Source organism: Acromyrmex echinatior, chromosome 7, assembly GCF_024713525.1.
Source record: "Acromyrmex echinatior isolate Ae372 chromosome 7, ASM2471352v2, whole genome shotgun sequence".
Taxonomy (NCBI): Eukaryota; Metazoa; Arthropoda; class Insecta; order Hymenoptera; family Formicidae; genus Acromyrmex; species Acromyrmex echinatior.
Genome location: NC_141858.1, coordinates 12307932 through 12333722, shown reverse-complemented (window position 1 = coordinate 12333722; position 25791 = coordinate 12307932). Strand labels below are relative to the sequence as shown.

At 31.9% G+C, this 25791-nt stretch overlaps 6 protein-coding genes across 10 annotated transcripts; 4 read left to right on the top strand and 2 right to left on the bottom strand.

Annotated features, from left to right (window-relative positions):
• The first annotated feature begins 432 nt into the window (after positions 1-432).
• RpLP0 (ribosomal protein LP0) lies at positions 433-2655 on the top strand. The gene is made up of 5 exons (XM_011066473.2): positions 433-557; positions 1009-1103; positions 1291-1701; positions 1791-2135; positions 2383-2655. Exons 2-5 carry the CDS (start codon positions 1050-1052, stop codon positions 2527-2529), a joined length of 957 nt encoding a protein of 318 aa, XP_011064775.2. The 5' UTR covers positions 433-557; positions 1009-1049; the 3' UTR covers positions 2530-2655.
• Positions 2656-3216: 561 nt separating this feature from the next.
• On the top strand, positions 3217-6080 carry Trmt61 (tRNA methyltransferase 61). Its single transcript, XM_011066471.2, has 5 exons — positions 3217-3421; positions 3510-3955; positions 4039-4311; positions 4526-4695; positions 5023-6080. The coding sequence occupies exons 2-5, from the start codon at positions 3601-3603 to the stop codon at positions 5197-5199; spliced, it is 975 nt and encodes a 324-aa protein (XP_011064773.2). The 5' UTR covers positions 3217-3421; positions 3510-3600; the 3' UTR covers positions 5200-6080.
• On the bottom strand, positions 4318-8559 carry LOC105152289 (tubulin gamma-2 chain). Its single transcript, XM_011066472.2, has 8 exons — positions 8316-8559; positions 7771-7973; positions 7507-7653; positions 7244-7380; positions 6758-7064; positions 6232-6363; positions 5941-6123; positions 4318-5821 (listed from the first exon to the last, which is right to left on the bottom strand). The coding sequence occupies exons 1-8, from the start codon at positions 8362-8364 to the stop codon at positions 5618-5620; spliced, it is 1362 nt and encodes a 453-aa protein (XP_011064774.1). The 5' UTR covers positions 8365-8559; the 3' UTR covers positions 4318-5617.
• A 792-nt stretch (positions 8560-9351) lies between these two features.
• LOC105152285 (uncharacterized) lies at positions 9352-14564 on the top strand. Of its 2 annotated transcripts, XM_011066470.2 has the most exons (10): positions 9352-9578; positions 11076-11243; positions 11321-11496; positions 11573-11764; positions 11858-12049; positions 12212-12339; positions 12413-12638; positions 12720-13117; positions 13438-13535; positions 13897-14564. In XM_011066470.2, exons 2-9 carry the CDS (start codon positions 11090-11092, stop codon positions 13523-13525), a joined length of 1554 nt encoding a protein of 517 aa, XP_011064772.2. In that variant the 5' UTR covers positions 9352-9578; positions 11076-11089; the 3' UTR covers positions 13526-13535; positions 13897-14564. The 2 variants fall into 2 exon arrangements, with proteins under 2 accessions (XP_011064772.2, XP_087263810.1); XM_087407684.1 differs by having other exon boundaries at positions 13438-14564.
• A 996-nt stretch (positions 14565-15560) lies between these two features.
• LOC105152284 (uncharacterized) lies at positions 15561-20730 on the top strand. Of its 3 annotated transcripts, none has more exons than XM_011066467.2 (7): positions 15561-15635; positions 16902-17023; positions 17120-17248; positions 17909-18082; positions 18639-18892; positions 19034-19256; positions 19679-20730. In XM_011066467.2, exons 2-7 carry the CDS (start codon positions 16924-16926, stop codon positions 20047-20049), a joined length of 1251 nt encoding a protein of 416 aa, XP_011064769.2. In that variant the 5' UTR covers positions 15561-15635; positions 16902-16923; the 3' UTR covers positions 20050-20730. The 3 variants fall into 3 exon arrangements, with proteins under 3 accessions (XP_011064769.2, XP_011064770.2, XP_011064768.2); XM_011066468.2 differs by having other exon boundaries at positions 15601-15687; XM_011066466.2 differs by having other exon boundaries at positions 15620-15635; positions 16814-17023.
• Positions 20541-25556, bottom strand: Hsepi (D-glucuronyl C5-epimerase). 2 transcript variants are annotated; one of them, XM_011066465.2, is made up of 8 exons: positions 25340-25556; positions 24890-24956; positions 24127-24454; positions 23810-23948; positions 23566-23694; positions 22737-23450; positions 22474-22661; positions 20541-22140 (listed from the first exon to the last, which is right to left on the bottom strand). In XM_011066465.2, exons 4-8 carry the CDS (start codon positions 23939-23941, stop codon positions 21609-21611), a joined length of 1695 nt encoding a protein of 564 aa, XP_011064767.1. In that variant the 5' UTR covers positions 23942-23948; positions 24127-24454; positions 24890-24956; positions 25340-25556; the 3' UTR covers positions 20541-21608. The 2 variants fall into 2 exon arrangements, with proteins under 2 accessions (XP_011064767.1, XP_011064766.1); XM_011066464.2 differs by lacking the exon at positions 24890-24956.
• Between the last annotated feature and the right edge of the window lie 235 nt (positions 25557-25791).

Below are 25791 nucleotides of genomic sequence, written 5' to 3'. Positions count from 1 at the left end.
GACTTTGGCCGATATTCGTAATCCGTTCTTATTTCAAGACTGTCTTAAGTAATGTCTTAAGACGCTAATACAGCCCTCTGATTGGTTCGTGACTTCTTAAGACTGTACTTGAGACGGCCTTAGAATATAAGAAGTTCCGCACAATAAAAAGAACAGGAAACATAAAATAGAGAATAAGAATTTCAACCTATCAGAAACTGTGTATTCCACAATACATGATTTCTGATAGGTTGAAATTCTTATGTCCATATTCATAGTCAGGCCTTATATAATATTTAAGGCTTCCTTAAATTTATCTTCAGATACTGTCGAATTATTTTATTGGCTGCTGAACATCTAAAGATAAATTTAAGGAAGCCTTAAATACAAGGTCTAACTATGAATATGGACATTTACTCCCTGTTCCTTTTATTGTGCGGAACCCCTAAAATTCGACTATGAATACCGGCCTTTAACTTGCTTTAATTGCAAACGAGCGTGAGTTTGCATGCACTGCTACATTTCCGAGACGACTGACTTCCGTTTCCTTTTCCATAGTACTGTAGCACGTTGCTGAGGTATGTAAGATTGTCGATTCGTTATTTCTACAATATCACTCTAATGATTAATTTATATTATTCATCTTCAATCTACATCTCATGCTGTAGTTTTACATAAAAATAGTACAAAAGTTGTATATTATATAATTATTTTGAGTTATATCGAAATGAAGTTATTGATACCATGTGCCTAGATAATCAAAAGTTCGTTAGCATCAGAACATGTGGCGTGTTGATTATATTATATTCTTTAATTGAGCATGCAGTAAATTGATGAGAAAAATACGCGTTTGAAAATTTGAGAGACATAAGACTTAGAAATACTCGCGAGAATAAACTTGTGAAATTTTGAATATGTAGGAAAAGTATATTTCGTGTATTTATCATTATCCGAAAAATGTATTAATATCATTTTTTTTAATAGCAATTTTTTCTACATTATCTAAACTCAATCTTTAATTATTTCTAGTCCTTAAATTCCCATAAGGTATCCCTACCACACTATTCAAGATGGGTAGGGAGGATAAAGCAACATGGAAGTCAAATTACTTCACTAAACTTGTTGTAAGTATTTCCTTTTGTATTCATTGTTTAGTTCTATAATCTCATCATAACTTAATAGCATATAAATTGCTTATAAATTATAATTTATATATATATATATATTTTTTATATATAACTTTTATTTTTATATTTATAAAATTTATAATTAAAAAAAATACTTATTAGAATAATTTTTGTTAAATATTAGCAACTATTAGACGATTTTCCTAAATGCTTCATTGTGGGTGCGGACAATGTTGGTTCAAAGCAAATGCAACAGATTCGTATGTCACTGCGTGGAAACGCAGTCGTACTGATGGGCAAAAATACTATGATGAGAAAAGCCATTCGTGGTCATATAGAACGTAACGCAGCATTAGAGAAATTACTGCCTCACATTCGTGGTAATGTTGGGTTTGTTTTCACCCGAGGTGATTTGATTGAAGTAAGGGACAAATTGCTGGAAAATAAAGTACGTGCTCCAGCCAGAGCAGGAGCCATTGCACCCTTAAGCGTTATCATTCCTGCACAAAACACAGGACTTGGTCCTGAGAAAACTTCTTTTTTCCAAGCTTTGAGTATACCGACTAAGATCTCCAAGGGTACTATTGAAATAATAGTAAGTACTTACAATTTATTTAAATTTAATTCTGTCTTACACATTTTGCATAAAGGTACGTAATAATAACTGGATATCACATTTTATAGAATGATGTTCATATCCTCAAACCTGGTGATAAGGTGGGAGCTTCTGAAGCTACACTTTTGAACATGCTGAATATCTCGCCTTTTTCTTATGGATTGCTGGTTGAACAAGTGTACGATTCTGGTACTATTTTTGCGCCTGAGATTTTGGACATCAAACCTGAAGATCTACGTGAAAAATTCATGGCAGGAGTCGCAAATTTAGCTTCAGTTTGCTTGATGATTGGTTATCCTACAGTCGCTAGCGCTCCACATAGTATTGTAAATGGCTTCAAGAACTTGCTAGCTGTCGCTGCTGTTACTGAGGTTGAATTTGCAGAAGCTACTACTATCAAGGAATACATTAAAGTATGATTTTATTTATTACATTATATCTCATAGTTTTTAATTATTCTTGAATAATATAATGATGAAAACATTACGCGTCTAAAGATCTTGGTTTACGTGTTAGAGCTAGAAATAGTTGAACCCATTGACACGTCAAGATTATTGTTGAAATATCGCACGAAAGTGCAGTCTGAATTAAACATAATATAGGTACTCTATGTACAATTGGTCGAGAAGTATTTATTGAGAATAATGAAATTGTTTATAGGATCCAAGCAAGTTTGCTATTGCTGCCGCTGCTGTAGCAACTCCAGCAGCTGCAACTGCTGATGCTCCTGCTGCAGAGAAAAAGGAAGAAAAGAAGGAAGAATCAGACTCAGAAGACGATGACATGGGTTTTGGATTATTCGACTAATACGTACTCACGTTATGTATGCTAAAATGTCTATTTGAAACAACCTTTGTCAAACAAGAATTCGATTCAAATTTTGTATCGTGTTATAAATACTTCTGAAAATAAAGTAAAATCAAATTGAAAGGATTTTAGTTTTATTTATTATTCTGTCATCTTTGATTGTTATTTATTAACAATATTAGAAAAATTTTTAGTAATAATGATTTTGCGTATTGATATATACAACTTGTATATCCTTGGCCCATGGTGGAACACATTTTTAATGTGTGATAGCACGAGCATAAAGGCACAATCAAAGGAATAGGGAACAGGCAATAGAGAACAAAAATTCAATCAAAAACCATGAACTGTAAAATATACAATTTCTGATAAGCTTATTTTGAAATTCTTATTCTCTGTTCCTTATTTCTTCGTGTACAGTTCCTGAAGCCTTAAAGCGATAGGAGAGAGAGAGAGAGAGAGAGAGAGAGAGAGACAGTAGGGAATAAAAGATTTTACCCTATCAGAAACTATATATACTAGAATGCGTGATTTCTGATAGGTTGAAATCTATTATTCTCTGTTCTCCTATTCCCTATGCTATTCATTGTGTTCAAGGCTTAATTCCTTGCAGCTATGATGGAATTTCATTTGGTTTGTTCGGCTTACACTTTTTACACTTAAAATGAGATAGATATATGTACAATATTTGGCACTGAAAAGAGAGAAAGCAAAGATGTTAAGTGTAAAAAGTGTAAGCAAGTCGAACAGACACATGGCACATGCTTGCAGCTTGCAGCATTTTGATTTTGATACAACGCGGATTTCTTAACCTGTAAAGTCATTAACTTAACAATTAATATCTCGCTTTGCAGAGCAGAGCAGTAAGGATCATTTATACTGGCCATAATCTGTAAGAATTGATTAATAACAAATAGAGAGGGGAATAATCAATTATGATATAAACAAAGTATAAATAATTCTATACGTTTTTTTATCAGATTCTTTCGTTTTCCACAAAAACGCATCAAATAAGCATAATTTTATTAAGCATTATTGGAGCTGAAGAAAATTAAACTAAACAATTACGAAATGAGTTTCAACAAAATTAAAGAAGTTATAGAAGATGGAGATATTGTTATCTTATATTTAAATCCAAACAACATGCATCCTCTGGAAGTAAAAGCGAAAATTTCCAATAAAAAGGGCAAAATCATAGACAATGTATTCAATACTGCATATGGTGCACTAAGAGTCATATCACTCATTGGACAAAAGTATGGTTCAAAAGTCGAGTTGACTCGAGGCTGGGCATATGTATTGCAGCCAACGTCAGAACTTTGGACACTGATACTACCTCATAGAACTCAAATTATTTATAGTCCAGATATAAGTTTTATTATACATTTAATGGAACTTAGACCAGGAAGTATAGTAATTGAAACAGGTACGTCATATGCACATACACACTATGCTAATATATGCACATATTTGAAAAAAAAAAAAAATTTTATTCATAATCAATTTTAGGTACTGGTAGCGGCTCTTTATCTCATGCATTAATTCGAGTGATACGTCCAAGTGGCCATTTGTATACCTTCGATTTTCATGAACAACGTGTATCTATTGCTAGCACAGAATTTAAAAAACATGGTTTGAGTGATTTTGTAACTTTGAAAGAAAAAGACGTTTGCTTAGAAGGATTTGGAGAAGAATTAAAACATAAAGTCGATGCAGTGTTTCTAGATCTTCCACATCCATGGTTAGCTGTAGAGCATGCTACAGTTGCTCTAAAAAAAGCAGGTGAAATTTTTTAAAATTTTATTTTATTTATGAATTTTAATTGACAGTAAATATTCTAGGATGAGTATTTTAATATCTGCACAAAGATATATGTAATTTGAATTAACATTAATACATATAAGCGTATTTGAAGATATAATACACATATTACATAGTATTGTAAGTGTTACATTCATTATAGTACAATGTATAATATACAATTTTTATCCAACAGGTGGAAAACTTTGTTTCTTTTCTCCTTGCATCGAACAAGTTCAACGTACTTGCATAAAACTAATTTGTGAAGGATTTATAGAATTACATACGTACGAATGTTTGCAAAGAGAAATGAATGTTCAGTATAAGCTTTTGCCAATATTAGATTTGGAATGTTTGAAACACAAGGTTGGTATACTTTATCATTACTAGTGAAAAATCTTTAATTGCATATACAAATAAAATAAATTAAAATAATATTCAATTGTTCATCTAAAACTATATCAATGTAAATATTATATTGAATATTTGAATAGATTAATGAGATATAAAATATAAAATTTAACATGCTTTTATAACTTTATAAAATTTTATATTTTAGTATATTTTCTTGTAAAATATTTTAATAGATAGAAAAAATTTGAAGACATTGAAAAAACACAATTTTAAGACATTGAATAAATTTCAAAGAATAACCTGAATATAAAAATGAAAAATTTAATTATTCTATTATAGCACACAACTGAAGATATTAACAAGAACGGAAAAGAAAAACAAGAAGAAAAACTTCTTACAGTTACTCACTCTCATTCATTACCTGGTCATACAGGCTTTATTACGATTGCTGTTCTACCCCCTAGTTATGCACGCAAAAAAGAAATACATTTACAGTGTAGAAATTCAGACAAATGAATAAACGATTGAAGAATACTAAGGTGCAATGCGCATTTAAGTAGCGATTACTTAAGGCTCCTGAGCAATTATATTTTATAACGCCTTTATATTTATTTATAATTCTCTTTATTTACAAATGTCATGCAAGAAACTTTAACGTATTATTTCTCGCTTGTGACGTCACGATTCTATATGGCCATGGCAACTATTCAGGAGCCTTAACTAAAACTTGTAAATTAGTTTTGTTATTATCTCAAATAGAAATCCATAATTTAAAAAATTTAGAAACCATTTCTATTAATTATATTAACAAATATTTTTTTGTGAGAATGAATATTGTGATAATGTATCCTACAAATATTCTGTCAATCATAAGTATAATGGCGATGTAAAACTTAATGTAATGAAAACTAGAAAAGTTTGATTATTTGCATACTTATGTATCTGCCTTATTTGGATTCCAACTAAGATAATCGACTCGAGTCGCAGCCTGATACTCTTTCACTAAACAGTCTACAACTTCTCGTGAATTATCCAGTTCATCGAGATTATCTTCGAACATCTTTTCTTTGCGGAATTGTTCCAAAAATGCTTCGCGTTTACGCAATTTGTCATATTGTTGTAAGGCTCTATCAAACAACTGAAACATAGTTATCAATATTTAACTTCAAATATTATAGAATATATTGTATTATATATTGTGCTGTGATATATCCATTAGACGATAAGTTTTGAGAATTTAATAGACAATATTCTTACCGATGATATATTAGTATGATTAGCTAACATCAAACCAGAAACGCGATGTGCACTTTGTATATAAGGAGATTTTCGTGAAAGAGCTACTTGTATACTAGCAGGACCCCAAGGAATAAACTGCGCGAGTTTTCGCTCTCTAATCCTTTGTAATGATTTGTGTACTTGTGTCGGATCCACCTCACCCTATTCAAAATAATTATGTGTTGAGCAATATGTTTCTTTTGAATATAAGGAAACATAACAAATTAACAAATAAATTTCTTAAATGAGTGAAGTTCTCTAAAATATTACCTGAATTATATTTAAAATAGATATATAACAATGAGATGCATTTCTGTCTAATGCTGTAGAAACCATCATATTTTTCGGTTGTAGCAATCGTCGCATTACATCCAAGACAGATGTTTTTCTCACAGACGCGCCCTGTTTCCCAATAATTTACAAAATTATACAGACATGTTTAAACATCAAATGTGATTATATTCTGATTAAATAAATTGTAATTATATTCTAATAATCGGAGCAGGAATATAATTTTTTTTTAATAAAAAAAAATTTTTTAATTTTCTCTCTCTCTCTGATGTTAATTTTTTGTAAATGCATCAATATACAAAATTGTAATATGCAATTACATATTTTTAAATAGAATTAATTTTTTTCTAAATCTATATCATAAAATTCATCATTTCGTAAATAAAAATATTAATTATAAGATATTGTTATAGAAAATATTATAAAATTAATATTTTAAGTATTTTATATTTCATATCCTATTCTAACAAAATATAAAATAAGTAATAATTAAATTATCAGATACCTCTTCATCCGTTGTAAGTGGAGTATAACCAGTCATTAGAAAATGCAAGCGAGGAGTTGGTATAAGTGGTGCAATCAAACCAACCAAATCATTGTTCATATACGAAGGATATCTTAAAGTGGTTGTACTAACAGACATTATTGTTGAAACAAGTTTATTAATTTGTGTGAAACTGGGATTCTGGATATGCAATCTGTCTGAAGCAATTCTATTCAAAGCAGTATTGTCTAAAACTACTACACAGTCTGCACATTGAGTCAGCCTTTTCAATGTTAACAATGAATTATATGGTTGTACTACAACATCGCTGTAACAAAAAAGGTATGTCTATATATACATATGCACATATATATATATATATGTGTGTATGTACAGGATGTAACAGAGCATATCGGACTTATATTTTGAAAAACATATATAAATATATAAACAATATATGTATATCCATATATTATATAGAGAATTTTCAAATAAATAAATATTTACCTTATTTCATCTTGATTTGGAAAAACGCTGTATGTCTCAATTAATTTTTTGGGAAATCTATCAGCAAGAGATTCTAACATAAAAGATCCCATGCCAGAACCTGTACCTCCTGCTATTGAATGGCACAAAACAAAACCCTACACAAATTCCATGATTCTTAAAAAAAATCATATTTAAAAATATAAAGAATATTCTTATATTATAAACATCAGATTAAAATTCTATATTACTAAAGTACTAAAATATAAGAATAATATAGTTACTTCTAAACTGTCACTACCATCAGCTTCTCTATCCAAAATATCAAAGATTTCTTCCTGTAATTTTTCACCCTGATGATATCCAGATGCCCAGTTATTTCCAGCACCACCACCATGTTTTGATAAGTAGATATTTTCAGGATTATACAGCTTATAACAAAATAAAAATTTTTAACTTTAATGTCAAATGATATAAAAAGAGTAAAACATATATATATATATATATATATATGTGTGTGTGTGTATATGTATATTTATGTATATTACCTTTTTGTATGTAGAAGACATAATAGCATTAATTACTCTTGGTTCCAAATCCAATAATACAGCTCTTGGTATATAGTGTTCATCATCTGACTGATAAAAAAAGACATCCTTTCTATCCATTCCTTCTGTTGCATAATCTTCTAAAATTCCTTCTGGATTAATTCCATGTTCTGCACATAACCTTTTCCAAAATTCAAATCCAACTGCAAAGATAAACAAAATATTTAAATTTATAAATATGTATGTAATCTTGTGTTACAAGTGTGAAAGATTTAGCATATAAAGCTACACAATGTTTTGAAGATCAGATCGTTTATAGATCTTTTTTCTTTTGATTTATTCAGAAGGATTTAGATGAACTTAATGTTTTGAGTTTTGTAAAATTCCGACTTTGATTATCTAAAATTGTTAAAGTTAAAAAAATCATACAATTATGAAACTTATGTTATTTTTATGCCGCTATTTGAATTTATATTACATTTTAAAACTTATGTTTAAAAATTAATAATGGCATCATCTGTTGCAAAATAAAATTAACTATTTACTTTGATTGCCACATTGACCAAGTTGCAGAGTTATCATTTCACACGGCATTTTTATATTTGAATAAAATACTTTTCGAGAAAATTTAAGAAAAGAAATTCACAAATTCACAATCACAACCGGCGAATCTATAAACAAGCTATGTTCCGATATACACAAATTCGTTCGACAGAAACATAGGTCGCAGCCATGATATAAGACCTTAAGTCTGATCGCGTTGCTTGCACTTTTTGCATTTAAGATGCTTTTTCATGCTGATATCCGACGCTCATTTTCAGTGGCTGTGTTCGCTTTGGCGCTCACAACGCTTCAAGTGTCGTTTCATCCTTGTTGTTTATTAAATATTAAACAAGGACAATTGATGCTCATAAGTGTTGTAAGCGGCAAAGCGAACGCAGCCAGTGATAAACAGATTACATAATAAAAATTGACAAATATTAGGAGCTCCGCACAATAAAAAGAACAGAGAACAGAGAATAAAAATTTCAACCTATCAAGGAATCGATTCTGTATCTTGAAACGAGGTGAAAATTACAAAGTGAGCAAATTTACTAGGTGTTAACCAATGAAATTATCAGTATTCTAGTAAATTCGTTCACTTTTGTAATTTTCACCTCGTTTCAAGATACAGAATCGATCCCCTGCTTCTTTCCGCGAGTTCTGATTGGCTTTCGCTTTTCCGCTTTCCGTTTTTCCATCAAGATGTGAACCCAGCCTTAGACGGGCCGAATTTCAGACGCATGCGCGTCCAATGTAACTTCAGTAATGTACCTGTCACTAGTAAATAGGAGATCATTAGTCGCTTAGAGTTGAAAATGTTGAAAATTTTAATATATTTTACATATTTTACGTACGTATACATATATATAAATATATATAATATATTTCTACTATGTATACCTACGTAAAATATGTAAAATATATTAAAATTTTCAATTTCTTTGCAAAAATTTGATATAGTCGACTAATGATCTCTTATTTACTAATGACAGATACGTTACTGAAGCCATTTTGGACGCGCATGCGTCTGAGACCCGACCCGTCTAACAACACTGGGTGAGGGCGGCGAGGCTGCGCTGAGCTGTTCTGGACTGCGTGAGATGCGTAGCCGATGCGGCTCACGTTTGTGATGCCTATGTGTAACCGGCCTTCACAACTTCCGGATTCCTTGCATATTCTCGCTAGTCAGACGGATTGTCCGAATTGTGTTATCTGTTCGTAATTCAAGGAGGACTGCTGACTCGGTCTGAACTAATATTCCAAAGGTATCTTGTTCGTTGCGATGCAATCAATGCGATGTCGCAGAATGATTGTGCTTGTTAATGATAATCGTGTAACAATATCTTTCGTAATAAAGATACGGCCTCGACTTGTCATTATTCTTTCAATAAGCAGGAATTTTGATAAGTGCCAAGCTTAACACAGTGTGAAGTACTGTCGCAGATGAATTTCTTCGCTTATCTGATGTATCTATACGTCATGTATCATTACGTTTATTATATCTTCGCAGTCCAAATCAATTCTCACAAATGAGCAAAAATCAAGTATATTTTGTCTTTAATATTTTTAATTAACAAGTCTAATAGGAATTAAAGAATCTTAAAATCAAAGAAACCTATGAAAGTCTAATAAAGTAATCTATAAAGTTTTTTTATTCCTGAACTAGATAGCATTCGAATGTTCTTCTTGCTTTTGTCGAATATTAAACGTCTATTTCATTTTAATTCCAAAAATATATATTAGTTCAGTTATAGGAAGAATATTATGTTGAATCCAATTTAACATAGAACTGAAAAATCTGGGACTAGTCTCATCTGAGATGTTTTTGTACTCCAAAAATGTGAATTATAAAATATTGTTTCGTATAAAATATATATTTTATATATTCCTTTTCTTCTTTAATAATAATTATTCTTCGTGAATCTTTAAATACACAATTTCATAGAAAAACCACAATAAAAAAAAACGATATATTTTTTAGAAATACTGTTATAACAATTCAAGTAATATAAGTGCAATATTCCAGCAATAATTGTTGAAATGTTCTATGCTACATAGGAAATTATTTAATATGCTTATTCTGTTTAATATTTGGTTACTACTTACTTTTTTCAGAAAATTGTGATTAAATCTATATTCATAATATTATTATATATACTTGTGTATAACGACTTTAAAGTGTACCTATATAAAATCCAAAATTCAAATTTATTAAACTTTTTTATTTTCTCTGTATCTCTTTTTTTATAGAAAATACATGTTTATACTTTGGTATATATATATTAGGTGTTGGAATTAATTCGTAGCGTTTTTTAATGAAAGAATGTTATTTATTTCACATGAGCATTAAAAAATACATTAATGAAAGTACTTCCCATCACTTGTAAAACGCTACGAATTAATTCCAACACCTAATATATATATATATATATATATATATATATATATATATTAAAAAGTGTATGTATATATATAATATATATACAGGGTTGGCCATATTCGACGGAAAGATGTTTTTTTTTTCAATCATGGAAAGAGATGTTAGATCGAGTAACGACGTTTCCCATGATTGAAAAAAAAAACATCTTTCCGTCGAATATGGCCAACCCTGTATATATATATATATATATATATATATATATACACACATATATGTAATAAAAAAGTACAGTATGTTTGATAAGAACATATTGTTGAGATTGTAAAAGACGTTGAGTTTTGAAACTAGTTTACTGAATCTAAGTTTTACTTGTTTTTGGCAGTTTGTTTGCAGAAAATGGACTCTTTTAGAGGAGACAGGAAAACTGGCAAGGATGAGGAAATTATGAAACAAGGTATAGGACGTGGACATCGTGTTTGGTCACAATTAGATTCATGTGTGGGACTCAGACGACCATACAGTGTATCATCTGCTAGTCAATCCAGTATAAGTTAGCATTATTTTAGTTGCAACAAAATTAGGAGCTTGACTGTCAAATTTAAAATAAAATCACTTATTTATACATAGAATCCGACTCTTCATCATCTACTATGACGACACAGCATAATCAGGAAGAGAAAAAATTTGCGCTATCACCACAGGCAGCAGAATTTATTCCAAAATCCATGCTGCCTCAGGTTTTTAAGTCGCAGTCTTCTTTGGTGCAGTCTTCTCCAGCAGAGCCTAACGTGTATCTGCCTCTTGTAAGTTATTTATGCTATTTTGATTGGATTTTAAAGCAACATTCTGTTATTTTGATTCTGAATAATTTGCTGATAGCAACCTACTCTCCAATATCCAAAGAGTTCCATACAAGACAGAATCAGAATAGCTCGTGAAATACCATCAAATGTATCTGTACCTCCGTCATTTGCGGATGATAGTACTCTAGGAGACATTTTGGAACAGCAATGCAATATACAGGATACAGACGTAGGAAATTACAATAATTATGGATATGATCAAGATAATGTAAGTAATAGCAAGATAAAAGCCTGATTTCTTTTCATTATAAGGAATTGCTTTATATACAATATTTATATGTATCAATAATATTTTAATTAGAAAGAGAAGCAACAAAATGAAAAGGAAGAAGCTTATAACTTAGAAACTTATGATCATCTCAATAAAATTATCAACATTTTAATTATGAATCCTGCCGAGTTCGCTAATCTAGTTCCACCATTTATGGACAAGCTTAGGTTGAGTGGAAATATGCGTTGCTTGCAGTTGGTTATTACAACCATAATCGAATGGGTATAAAAATTCCTCTTTTTTTCTCCGAATATTCGGATGACATTTAATTTTGCGCAAGAGGCGTTTTATTCGTAAACAATATTCAGTATTTATTTGATAAAAAAACTACATAGAATACTACATAATTCGCACGTTACTTTACTGACATTATATTATTTTCAGTCTATAGCGGAAAGTAATTTTCGATATAATGGAGCCCGGTTATGTAAATATTTTGACACCAGCTTAGAAGATTCCAAAGAGATGTATATGTTTTCCAAAGAGCTATTCAGGGATTTGTTGTGCTTCCAGTAAGTTCAAGGGCATTTCATGTGTGATTGGAAGTATACGATTTAATATACATTAACGATATTTTTATGTTAGATGTAAATTGGAGACCAGATTACTCGAATCTGAATGGCTTAATCAACCCGAAGAGCAACGGGACCAACGGAAATGCAATGGACTGATATTGTTTTTAGCAGAGTTGGTCGCTCAGATGGATGAGTCTTACGCTTTCACTTTAGGAGAATTGTTGGTATTGTTTATTACTAGGGTACTGCAAAGACCAGCGTCGAGTTCTGTTAAATATATATGCCAAGCGCTCAAAGTAAGTCGCAAATAATAGTGACGATAATTTAGTTTTTATTTACATTCTACATTCAATGTACACATTTGATGTAATGCGTAGTTGGCAGGTCACGTGTTGGAGAAAGATAAAAGCAGGAGTAAAGACATGGAGAATATGATGCGGGCATTAACGGAACTCGTGAATAATGGGCAAGTTGATACGCATGTAGGAAATATGGTAAACAGTGTTCACGAATTACGAAAGGATTGGGGTAGAAGCGCGCCCAATTGTGATTCATCTGGGTCGAGTCATGTGTTATTTAACGATGTGCAGCGACAATCTGATCAATTGGGTGCGTCTAATTATCATTCATCTGAATCGTTGAAAATACAGCACCAAGTACCGGAGAAAATACCTTTCAACCAACCAGTGATGTATGGTCCTGACGGCTCGATTCTGTCTGCGGAGGAAAGCGAATTTCTTGAGCAGCACGCAAAAGCTGATTTAGACGATCAAGGGTATGTTGTAACTTCATATCACATATTTGCTAATGATATAAAAAAAATTCTTTAAAACATTTCTCTACACACACACAATCAATTATTTCATCACAATTACATTTCAAAATTAATATAAAATTTTAATGATTTAAAACATTAAATTCATTTTCTAAAAAAAACTTTGTTTCTTAAATTGTGTTGTTTGTTGTAAATAAGCATTTTAATTTCTTTCATATTATTAAAATAATAAAAGAGAAATAGTTGAAAGATAATAATTCCATTCAATAAAAATATTTATTTAAGAAATTTATGTACTAATATTATTGTATAATTTACAGGACATCTGAAGAAGAACCCGATGATAATTATGACGATGAAATTGCGACTGCTTACGAAGAGTTCTTAAGAGACGCAAAGTGCAAATAAAATTCAAACAGTAAATATAATCTCGCACAAATACATTGACAAAACGAGTAACTTGATAATAATTGTCAAATATTAAGTGAAATAGTTTCAATCAAATTTAATTAATATAATGTAATATCTAATCATATACTATATAAACATATGTATGTGCAGAGAGAAACCTGTATATATAATATAATTTTTTTTAAATATAATTTTGCTTTCCTACATATTTAGTAAGTATTACCAAACATAATAATATAACTAACTGTTTGTTAATACTAAATATTTAAAAAAAGTAAAATTATTTTTGGTTATATTGGTTAACCAAACATTTGATTGAAATTAGTTCACTTAACATTTTATAACTATTATCAGACTCTTTTTTTCAGTGCAAAATTATACTCTAGCTCAAGCATCTCATTTATAAAATACGAATATCTCTTATTTGAAAGTTTGATAATTTTCAAAGAGATAAAAATTTGATTACACGACATTAACGATACTCCATGTATCACGAAAAGTAGGACAAGATACTCATCGATGGAAAAGAAATGCACCAAACACACGATTAATGTTAAATTCATAAAGATCCGCCATGTACATAAATAGTAATATCGATATGTATATGTAGCGTGCAGAGTGGTTCACTTTGAAATGGAATGCTTGAATAAATTCATTTCATTGAACGCGAAAAAAAATATTAGGATGGAACTTACATAATTGAAAAACAAATATATTATAGAAGGAAGTTCTTCTCAAAATCGTAGTTTGTGTTTCAGGGCATATGTTTTCCTTTCATATCTTTAGCAAATATTTTAAAGTGTAAAATTTTATTTAATTTGCATCAATAAAAACTAAAATATAAAAATAGTTAAAAGCTAAATTTATTCACAAATTTAAAGAAGTTTTCAAACCTTCTGTTTCTGACGATCGACTCTGTACATAGATACGTGTTCTATATGGCAAATATATGTGTATTTTGCATTTATTTAAAGTTTTAAGCGTATGTGTATTTGTACGAAAAGTTTCCTAAATATATAACACAAGTTTTATATAACTATTACTTGTATATTTGAAAAGCGTACAACGCCAATTTATCAATTCCATTCCATCTTCTTAACACAAATTATTTCTAAAATAATTACATTTTATATGTAAATATAATTAGTTTTTCATTTGCAACTGGCGAAAATGATTCTATAGACCGTTTTCTGAAATAAATTCGCATTTACCGAATCGATGAATTTTACGTTAAGTACCAGACAAATGGTTTTCGATGAAGACCTTTAAATATATATTAAATTATTACGTTCCTCATCTCAAGATTGCTAATTGCGACATCAGATTATGCGTTCTATTCACAAAAACGACAACCAAACGGGAATGTGCGACTATTCGGGCGATGTAATATACTCAGGTTACCATACTTTATTTACGCGGCACAATTTGCATTTTTACCTTTTTTTTTACTTTGTTGACATTTTTGTTCTAGATTAGCATATAACGCGGATATAAAGAAGCACGGGGAGAGGGAGTGTATGACGCGATATATTAAAACGGTGATCCGCAGTTGAACGACAAGCCGATACCGGATTTACTTCGACTACGCTGCAGTAGCGGGATCGAGCGTATCAGAACGTATGCGTTCGCGAAGATCCATTTTTGGCGCGAAAGGGTTCCCTCGTCACGGAACTCCGCGCACCAAAGCTGCAGCTGCGATTACTCATACCTGTTTTGACCAACGCATTGTACTATGCACGCGAATATGGAATATCATTATAGCCACGCAATTCTAGGCCGGGATAGACGGATAGACGGATAATTATGTGCGTGCTCCAATCGCGCTGCGCCGCAGCTCAGGCTATGAGAAAACCATCGTGTTCGCACGTAATGCTCATCAATTATAAAAAAAAGGAAACGAAAAAAAACAAAGATATAAAATACGTAGGCGAAATTTATCGAATACCTTGAAGAATCAGGGCCGTGTGTGGGCGAAATTCGAAGGGGGGACTCTGAAGGTCGCAGATAGTGGGGCTTGGGATCGTCCTCGCGTCATTTACGCGGTCGCAGGTGATCACTGATCGGTTAGTCTTTCTCGCGCCGATCGAGCACCAAGTTGCAAGCAGAGGTGGGCATTATTCGAATAAAACTGGGATAAACTTTTTTAAGTGTCTATTCGGGTAAAAACTTAATGCATTATTCATTGATCGCATTGTCTATTATTCAGTGTTATTTGCATTGTTTGTCGTATTTATTGTCTATTGCTCATTATTTCTTTGTATTATAATGTGGACATAAATAGTCCGTTTCTACTAAATTAACTTGTAAATTAAATTAAAATGTAAATTAACTTTAATCTTGGCTTAATTTACTCTTTTTTCTATGTCTAATGCTCGTTTCTACCAATATAGTTTAATCTTAATCTTGGTTCAACTAACTCATCTTTTTCTAAAAATTAAAAAAAGATGAAGAGCAAGTGAGTTAAGATTAAAGTTAATCCATATTGATAAAAACGCGTATAAAAAAAAAGATTAAATCTTTTTCTATTTCTAGAAAAAGATAAAATTAAACCAAGATTAAAGTTAATTTGTATTGATGGAAATAAACATTGAGAATTTAAGCAAAAATATTCGCCAGTCATCCTTTGGAGCCTTTTTCTAACTTAAGTTATTGGGATGATCTTCCCTTACAAAAATATAATCCTACAAGATAGCGATTAATTACTTATTCTAAGTATTAAAGGCAGTTGTACACACTGTAATGCTCAAAATAATTAATTATTACATTCCAGTATTAAATTGGATTTACCCATCTCCCATTGCATGAAAGCGAATCATTTCGTTAAATTGAAAAAATAGGTCTCGTTTTAACTTGAATTTGCTCGTTTTGCTGCATCATCGGAGAGAAGTTCTTCATCGAATAATGTTCTCTTTCTGCATTAACGCCTATCATTATCGTCTTTCTTATAATTTAAATAATTGGGACGATTATATCTATATTTACAAGAAAGCGAGTTCATTTCGTTCAACGATTTAAATCAAAAAGAAAAATCTTGCTTTAAATTGAATTTGCGTAAAACTTGATTTGCATTGAAGAATAATTGCAAAGAATTATTGCAAAAGAATAGCGTTCTCTTCCCGCCTTGAAAATTCAAGCAAAAATGTTCACCAGTCATCATCGCCTTTTTTAATTCAAGTAGTTAGGATAATTTTTTACCCATCTTTAATTTCAAGAAAGCAAATTGTTTTATTTCTAATGATTTATATCGAAAAGAAAAGTATTATTTTAATTGAAAGAATTGCGCAGAACTTGATCTACAACATCAGAGGAGAATCATCACGAGAATAGCATTCTCTTTCCACAAGTGTCATTGGAATTTCATCTCTTTCGGCAGATACATTTGGAACAGTGGCAAAATGTACACGCAAGTCGCAACCTTGTTCCTGTTCCTGTTCATCACGTTGGTGAACGGCAGTCACTATGTCCAATACGTTCAGTCGCGAACAAGTACGTCCGGTAAGTTCTGCTTAATTCTTCAATAATCTTTGTTATTAGTAGTTATTACGCAAAACCGAAGCGTCCCTGCTGAATCATCCGACTCTCCGTCTCTAGGCGGTTGCGACAGCTACACGTGCGGCGTCAACGCGAGATGCACGATGAGCTTAGGACGGCCGGTGTGCTCGTGTTTGAATCTTCATATGGGAGACCCACTCGCGCAGTGCGTGCGAGTCGAATGTTTAAGTGAGTACAAATGCGATCAACGTGAACCGCGAGCATTATATAATTCCTGGAAGAGTAAACTCTTGTTAATTAAGTCGGAATTATACCGCGGAATTATAAACTCAAGTTTACACACCGTTGGCCATTTAAAAAAATTGCAACAATGGAAAAAACGCGTCATGTTGATCCGAAATTTGTAGGATGAGCAGATCATGATAGAATATGAAAATGAACTGTATACTTGATGGAAAACAAATATATTAACTATATTAACTGGCAGTCTAATTGAAAAATAATCTTGTTAATTTATTGACACACAGTAGGAAAATTTGTATTAATACATTTCATTAAATTCCACTAAATATTTGTGTTAATTGACACAAGATGAATGCTAAAAAGTAAAACAATGAAACAAATGCGACACATATCTCTTGTTTTAATAAAGTGTTATTTGTTTCGTTAATACTATCATTGAATTAATAAGATTATTTTCATAGACTGTTATTGTTGATTATTGCTATTGATATTCATTTTTTTTTGTATTGTCATAAAAATATTATTACCTTTTAATTCCATGTATTCAAATGTAAATAATATCTGCCATAAATATTTTCACGTTTTCTGGTGTTGTCATTTGAATGATATATCGGCATGTTATTTAACATCCTCGTCACGTTTCAGTCAATGACGATTGTCCATACAACAGAGTGTGTACGAACAACAGGTGTGTCGACCCTTGCGTAGGTCTATGTGGAATAAACGCGAACTGTTTGACCAGAAATCACATAGGTACCTGCGAGTGTATATCAGGATACGTCGGAGATCCATTCTCGAGTTGTCAAGTCGCCGATCCTCGTACGTAGAACTTTGTTTTGCCGTTTAATTTAAACAATATGAATATCTATAAAAAAACATTACACAAAAATATTTTAAGATTTTTCTAATGTGTGTGTTTCTGATTTTTTGGACTTTATGTCTTCTAAAAATATTCGTTTCTATTCTTTTCTTTCTCTCTTTCTTCGATTTAAAGAATTTAATTAAATATTAATATAATAATAATTAAAAAGTTAAATTTAATATTAATAATCCCCCCGTTTGTCTGCACTTCATACAAACAAATTCGTGTCTAGTTCCAACTCATTAATTCTCTTATTATATTATAATAAGCTGTAATATTGATAAATATTAATAATACTGATAGAAACTAATGAGCCTCTATTATCTAAATCCATTTGATTTCTGTCTTGTTGTTTTGTCTCTCATGTTCGGATAAACGAAATTTGATAAACGACTGTAATAAATAGTAATTCATAATAATTTAATAAAGATAATAACTCATAAAAGAGTGCACTTTTTTCTACTTTTTTGAAAATGTTATAAGTTATTTAAAGATCAAAGATATTCAATACAGAAGCTGCCTGTAAACCGAGTCCATGCGGAGTGAATACCCAATGCGAGGTGATCAACGAAGTGCCAGTCTGCACGTGTCTACCAGGTTACAGAGGTTCACCCTTATCTGGATGTCGTCACGAGTGTGAGAGCGACATCGATTGTCCTCATCATCTCGCGTGCTCGTCATCATACAAATGCGAGAACCCATGCAAATGCGGAGAGAACGCGGAATGCCAAGTCATCAATCATCAAGCGAAGTGCACCTGCCCGAAAGTAAGACGCCTCCGCTTTATCCATAGAGAATTACGGTTATTCTGTCGAAGGCTATAAGTCTGACTAAGCATCCTCGATGACGAATGAAACCAAATGAAACGGAACGGACGTGTGGGATCGATCCGCTTCTTGTTGTTCCAGACATGGACGGGAAACCCATTTGTCGCATGCCGACCGGAGTGCACCACCCACTCTGAATGCCCTTCGAATAAACCCGCTTGCCTCTATCAGAAATGCGTGAATCCTTGCGACGGTGTGTGCGGCGTTCATGCCGACTGCAACCTACGCGATATCACTCCCGTTTGCAGTTGCCCAAAACATATGACCGGTAATCCTTTCGTCAGCTGTAGACTGTTTGAACCACGTAAGTAATCATCCTTACAAAAATTTAATTCAATACTGAAAGGTAATAATTAATTATTTATTTTGAATCTTAAAAGCATTGTGCAACACTTAAAATATAATTAATCATTACCTTCCAGTATTAAAGTACAGTAAAGACAATATAATATCCAGTATCAAATTAGAAATTAAAATTGAGATTGAATTTAATTAATCAGAAGAAAGAAAATCAAATACAAAACAATATTAAGTTTAGTAAACTTTTGATTGGTTCAATTCGATCTTAATATCTATTCTGATACGGGCTTATAATCATTATTATTATAATTAACTAGAGTCGTATTCTTCTCTACTACATCAGTTAATCACTGATGAACCCAAGAGGATTACGAGGAAGAAGAAGAGGAAATAATTGTTTCAAAATCAATGTATCTTCATTTTCAGGCGATCTCTGCGAACCAAATCCCTGCGGTATTAATGCGATTTGTACGCCAGGCCACGACAATACTGGGAAGGAGAGGCCGGTATGCACGTGTCCCACTGGCTATATTGGCAACGCCTTGACGAGCTGCCAGCGCGGGGAGTGCTTCACCGACAGTGAATGTCCTGACAATCGGGCCTGTATCGATTTCACGTGCAAGAACCCGTGCACCGGCCATGAATGCGGTCCGAGCGCCGAGTGCACGCCTCGACGTCATATCGCGGTCTGTACGTGCCCGCAGGGCACCAGAGGCGACGCCCTGTACACCTGTAACCCGATCGAGAGCAAATCGGTGTACAATTACGGCCGCGCCTACCGTTACCGCTACTACTAGTCACACAAAACGATACCACGATCCCACGTTTAAAATACTCAACGTTTTAATACCGTAACTTCTATTCCAATTTTATATTTGGTCGTACTTTTATGAAGAATTGAACCGGGGAATAAAAAGAAGTTAACCGCCTATTCCTTACGCAGGTCGTATAACAGAGTAATAATATGTGTATATTTTTCATAACGCGCGCGCTATGCAGATAATGTCTTCCAATTCGTATCCATCACAAAGTAGATCTCACACAAAGTGTTCTATATATTTTATAAGCTGCGGCTGGTCGCAAATCTAGTTTTGATCCTTAATAAGAGTGGAAGCATAATGATTTATGCTGCAATCTTAAGATCCTTAGATGATGAATTTTTTTCCCATTTCAATTTCATTCCAAACGCTACGTTCTATGTTACATTCTTAATAGATTCTATAAGAATCATATATATTTTTAATATATAAATTTTATACACATCACATAACAAAGAGAAAATGAGAACTCAATGCAACGTTATAATATATTACTTACAAAGGTCTGAATTACATTATCTGATTAAACAATAATTTTTATTGAATAATTTAACATTATATTCCATAAGTGTGCAAGTTCATAGTTATAAAACTAGTTGAGAAAATTTACGAAAAATCACTTGTCGCTATTAAAAAATAAATGATTACAATCTTCTCTTACGTATTATTTATAATTATACAATATGACTTACGAAAGAATATCACGCTACATATTAATTATCATAATTATTGGCAGCACCGTTATGCGAAATTTACTAATTTTAAAACGGACATTGTCCGCTTCAATGTCCGAGTGTTCAGGGGGGTTCTTCAGAAATATCTTATTTACAAATATATGCAGGATGATTTTTAATTATATATATATATATATATATATATATATATATATATATATATATATATATATCAATATTTGCTATTAATCTATCATTTATTATAAGTATATATTTCATATTTTTTAAATTAAGATATTTTTCTAGACTTCTAATAAGTATAATAAATATTATATATTATATCAAATAAATAAAATGAATAATTATTATTATATTTATATGAATTATACATAAAAAATAATTATAATATAAATGTATAAAAAATGTGTATAAGAAATATGTATATCGACATATAATTAAAAATCATCTCGTGTATTAAGGACACAAATCTCCTATTCTTATAGTTATGCCATATTTCTGTATTAACAGAGATAATATTAACAAATTTAATTTTAATATCATACACGCTCGCAGTTTTTCGCCTATTCTATTCATTCACGCGTGATAACTACGACGCTGTGATTGATATAAAATAAAAATTATATTTTATACAAGGGAATATTTAATCTACTGAAAGAAAAAATTAAGATATGCATCAAATTTTTATGAAATTAATCTGTAGCATAAAAATAAGATAATGAAAATAATTCAACTATAATAGTAATATTTTGAAAATAATTCATTAAAACAATTTGATAAGATAAAAAATAATTTAAATAAATAAATATAAAAAATACAAAGGAGATGGAATATTTTCTAAAGTGGTTAATTATGCGCCGCTCTTTTACCATTCATGTAACCGATCCATCTCTCCGCGGTTGTGATAAAAATAGGATCGTTGTCGATAGAATTGAGAAGAAGAAGTTGATTAATGTGAGTAGAATGGTAATCCCATCTAGCTAAATTCGGTGCTGTTTTTAATGTAAAGTGACGCAAATCGTACGTAGTACCTGAACCGGTATCGTATAACGTTAACATATTTTTTAACGATATCATACCCTGATTAAAAAGTCTGATCGCTTCCTCCGCGTCCTTACCTACTGCTATGCTTTTCAAATCGTAGAGACCGATAAGCGAATAAATAAAACCATTGAGTATGAAAGACGAAGGGGTAGTAGGATACTCCTCGTACCAAACATATTTGCTTAGAAATAACGCAGCCACCCCTCCTTTAACGGATGTCAGTCTGAAAGGTCGTAGGCCTCTGATAGCGGCCTGTAAGTATTTTGCCTCTCCAGAATGATAATATGCTCGTGCTAACACTGATATCGCGTGACCCTGTCCCATACTGGAATACCTGTAACATATATATATATTTTTGTAACATATATATATTTTTCTTTTGAAAATCTGTTTTACTCTTAATCCTTCTGTCAATGTGTAATAACCGAGTATTCATATAAAATTTTAAACAGTAACAATTTTTCAAGTTTATGCGAATTCCGTTATGGCACCTCAAAACACTATCCTTCATACACTAAAGAGTTTTACATAGATATCTCGTTTTCATTTTTGCATTTTTAGCGAGAACTTCGTGAAACACGATAGTGAAAAGATAAATAATAAATTATACAGAAGGGTTAATTTCACAGTTACATGTATATATGTAAAAATATGCTATGAGTGATACCATCCAGGCTCGAGAATGGCCATTCCAGAAGCTACTTTTCTCCTGACAGGATTTGGCCAACCACCGGAGGTGATATTCTGATTAGCGACGAACCATCTTGCCGCATCATAAAATTGTTCCATATGCTCGCTAGTAGATAACGTCATATTGTCAATCATACCGGAGCCGTACAAAGTAATCTTAACTACCTAAAATGAGCGTGATTACATTACAAATCCATGAAATCAATTATATAATAAAATTATCGTTTGAATGACGCTTACCTTTAACTTAGACCGAGGTATTTTCTTCCTACTTTTATCATTCAAATAAAGACCTTTTTGTAAGTCAACTACAAGATCTCTAGTAAGACGTTTCCATTGATGATTAGCTTGTCCGATTCCGTAGTGCACATGATTATTATAATTATACAAAACTATGTTATTAGTGACATAATGAAGATAGTACATCTCCTTCTTCTCCCGTGACTGTAATGCAACCGTGACACTTCCATTGTCTTTAATATTAAAATCCCATTTCAATACAAAGTCCAATACATGATCCAGCTTCAAAGAAATCCCGGAAGTGCTCGTTTCCGGAGTGGCGAATTTCAGGACGTAACTATTAGCTTGCTTGTCGTAGACTCTGTTCATAACCGATCCTTGGGGAACGTTCCAATTCTGCTTAACTTTATCGGAATCCTCAATGATCTTTCTGTGTGGCTCGGGCTCGGTTAGATTTTTACTGTAATGCGATAATCCAAATTGAGCAATTTGTGTGGGATAATAATATCCCTGGCTCTCCCATTGCGTCGATATCGGTACACCATCGGTGCCACTAATACACTTAACTCTATCCCTGACTTCGACATTGTAATTTTCAAAGGTCATAAATACACCTCGGGGATCATACTTCCCCTTGGGATTTACAATCTTTGAATAACTATGCAGCCATTCGAATCTCTCCAGACCATCATAAGTAGCCAGTTTTCCATAAATCTAAAACATTGTATGTACAAGTTATCGTAATATATTTATAACATAATTTATTGATTTATAATGTACAATAATTTATTTAATTAAACGCTAATCAATTCGCATCAACTTAACTGACCTCAAAATATTTATGGATAAATGAAAATGGTATATACACTTCGTCGCCTTCTTTTCGACATCCTATAGAGTAATCGCCGTTTATATGACAATCTATCTCTTGGTATCCCGATTCTGTATTTATACGATCCTATATTAAAACGTATAAAACATATAATATATAAAAATATGTATTATGACAAGCTGATATAGATTAATACGTTAAAATCCGCTCTCACTGTTATATCATATAAATTCTGCCGTACCTTATGATATTTTGTCTTCCAGTCTGTATGAAACAACAGGGTTCCACAATTATTCCATGACGCAAGTAAAAAGCTCACTGTTGCAACAACCAAAACAAGCAAGGTTGTCTTGAAGTTCAGTCGCATCATCATATAAAACCTGTTGATATCAATTATATCTTTTATTTCTCCACAAACAATAATATACATCACGTAAATATTCTAATTAAATCTTACACGACAGATATAATAAGCTAAACAAGCATATTGTTATCGATTAAAATAACAAATAAAATTATGATAACTTTGCGATTATCCAAATCGCCAATGGAACTCACGCGACACGGATGTCACGAGCAGCTCGTCATCTTATAATTTCATCTCCAGAAAGTTTTTAAGATCCCAATCGTCCCATCTTTCCCAGAGATTATTTTTCCAAACATGTTGATATTAATCAGCTGTCATCTATCGACACTGAGATTTCAAACGAGATACAGTAATCATCCTTTCGAATGTCCAAAGCTCGTTCCAAATTTCGAGTCGTTGTCGATTTGTAGAATCTCTTGGTGGCTAAGCCACTTCCCTGCAGGTGCACCTCCAGAGTACGGAGTGTGGCGCATGGAAACATTTCCTCGCGGCCGTCATCGCCGCGTAGAAACCGAATTACTGCAAAATTACATCAGCATTTTGCTACGATAATGATAGGCGACCAATTCTACATGTAATATTTGAAAGAACATTATATTCACAACCCAGATAACATTTATGCTGCATAAAATGTCTAAAAGACATCTTTTAGATATCTTATGAAACATGTTATCTGGGAAGACACATAATACATGAAAGAAAGACATTGAATGTTCCTGCTAAATTTGATAATAAATGAGTCTTTCAGAAGATAAACGAAACAATTCAATGAAACAAAAAGTAGATAGAATTAAATAGATGAATTAGTTGATACCTTGATACAAAAACTGAGAAATTTACTGAGAAATTTAAAAAATGGAATCGATGAAATGAGGTCATTCAAAAGGCAAACTTATCAATTCTATTGTATAAAATAAAAAGCAGAAATCAAAAAGATTGTGAATCATTTCGTACCTTGATACAAAAATGAAGAAATTTGCAAAAATAGAGTCGATCGAATGAGAAGGTAAATTGATCAATTCTATAAAACAAAAAAGATTGAACTTAGTTGGATAAAAACTAAGACATTTACAAAAAGTAATGTCAATCGATTTGGTTTTTAAGAAGCTCAAAGAACGGCGTATATTTTTGTCCTCGATCCAACTATGACTAATTGAACGACGATTAATTCAACCAGAATTGTTCAGGAAATAATTCCTCTAACTATACAAATATTAATTATCTTTATAATCTATATATATATACATTAAACAAAAAATTGATTCTATTCGTATTAATAAAATAGTATTGACAAATTATTGGCTAATTAAATTAATCGAAATTAGATCGAAGCCACTCGACGTTTTCGCAAAACTTCACACGGGCTCACAACGGGACATTATTCAATAGTGAATTGGCGATTACCAGCGATCAAACGAAAACGCTTTCTGCAGTTCCATTTAAAAATCTTCGTATGTTGTGTAAAGCGCGTTCTCCTTGCTTCTGCCGCAAATACTCGTCCCGTCTTATCGTTGAGACAGTAGAATGTATATACACTGTGTACAGTGTCACGATTTGTGGTTATAACATATGATCGCGAATTCCGAACAAGTGGCGTACTCCTAGAACGCGCATGCGTGCTTTGTCCTTCCGCTTTTAAATCTAGAATATACACGAGTGTGAGGCGGAACGAATTTTCTGTGATTTTTCCTTTATACACATATATATATATATATATATATATATATATATATATATACGCAGCAAATGCAATTTATGCAGTATCAATATAGTACCTAATGTAGCAAAAAAAACACGATTTCTGTACATAATAAAAATTTCTGTATACGATAAAAGTTTTTTGAATTTAATTTAAA

Bases quoted from the DNA above. Each gene is read 5' to 3' on its own strand.
- RpLP0 (XM_011066473.2), top strand. From the start codon at position 1,050: ATGGGTAGGGAGGATAAAGCAACATGGAAGTCAAATTACTTCACTAAA. The intron at 1,104-1,290 runs GTAAGTATTTCC...GTTAAATATTAG, and splicing joins ATTACTTCACTAAACTTGTT to CAACTATTAGACGATTTTCC. The intron at 2,136-2,382 runs GTATGATTTTAT...AATTGTTTATAG, and splicing joins CTATCAAGGAATACATTAAA to GATCCAAGCAAGTTTGCTAT.
- Trmt61 (XM_011066471.2), top strand. From the start codon at position 3,601: ATGAGTTTCAACAAAATTAAAGAAGTTATAGAAGATGGAGATATTGTT. The intron at 3,956-4,038 runs GTACGTCATATG...AATCAATTTTAG, and splicing joins AAGTATAGTAATTGAAACAG to GTACTGGTAGCGGCTCTTTA. The intron at 4,312-4,525 runs GTGAAATTTTTT...TTTATCCAACAG, and splicing joins AGTTGCTCTAAAAAAAGCAG to GTGGAAAACTTTGTTTCTTT.
- LOC105152289 (XM_011066472.2), bottom strand. From the start codon at position 8,364: ATGCCGTGTGAAATGATAACTCTGCAACTTGGTCAATGTGGCAATCAA. The intron at 7,381-7,506 runs GTAACTATATTA...GAATTTGTGTAG, and splicing joins ATGGTAGTGACAGTTTAGAA to GGTTTTGTTTTGTGCCATTC. The intron at 7,065-7,243 runs GTAAATATTTAT...TTTTTGTTACAG, and splicing joins CCAAATCAAGATGAAATAAG to CGATGTTGTAGTACAACCAT.
- LOC105152285 (XM_011066470.2), top strand. From the start codon at position 11,090: ATGGACTCTTTTAGAGGAGACAGGAAAACTGGCAAGGATGAGGAAATT. The intron at 12,050-12,211 runs GTATAAAAATTC...TATTATTTTCAG, and splicing joins TTACAACCATAATCGAATGG to TCTATAGCGGAAAGTAATTT. The intron at 12,340-12,412 runs GTAAGTTCAAGG...TTTTTATGTTAG, and splicing joins AGGGATTTGTTGTGCTTCCA to ATGTAAATTGGAGACCAGAT.
- LOC105152284 (XM_011066467.2), top strand. From the start codon at position 16,924: ATGTACACGCAAGTCGCAACCTTGTTCCTGTTCCTGTTCATCACGTTG. The intron at 17,024-17,119 runs GTAAGTTCTGCT...CTCCGTCTCTAG, and splicing joins GTCGCGAACAAGTACGTCCG to GCGGTTGCGACAGCTACACG. The intron at 18,893-19,033 runs GTAAGACGCCTC...TTGTTGTTCCAG, and splicing joins CGAAGTGCACCTGCCCGAAA to ACATGGACGGGAAACCCATT.
- Hsepi (XM_011066465.2), bottom strand. From the start codon at position 23,941: ATGATGATGCGACTGAACTTCAAGACAACCTTGCTTGTTTTGGTTGTT. The intron at 22,662-22,736 runs GTAAGCGTCATT...CGCTCATTTTAG, and splicing joins TACCTCGGTCTAAGTTAAAG to GTAGTTAAGATTACTTTGTA. The intron at 22,141-22,473 runs GTATCACTCATA...TATATGTTACAG, and splicing joins GCCATTCTCGAGCCTGGATG to GTATTCCAGTATGGGACAGG.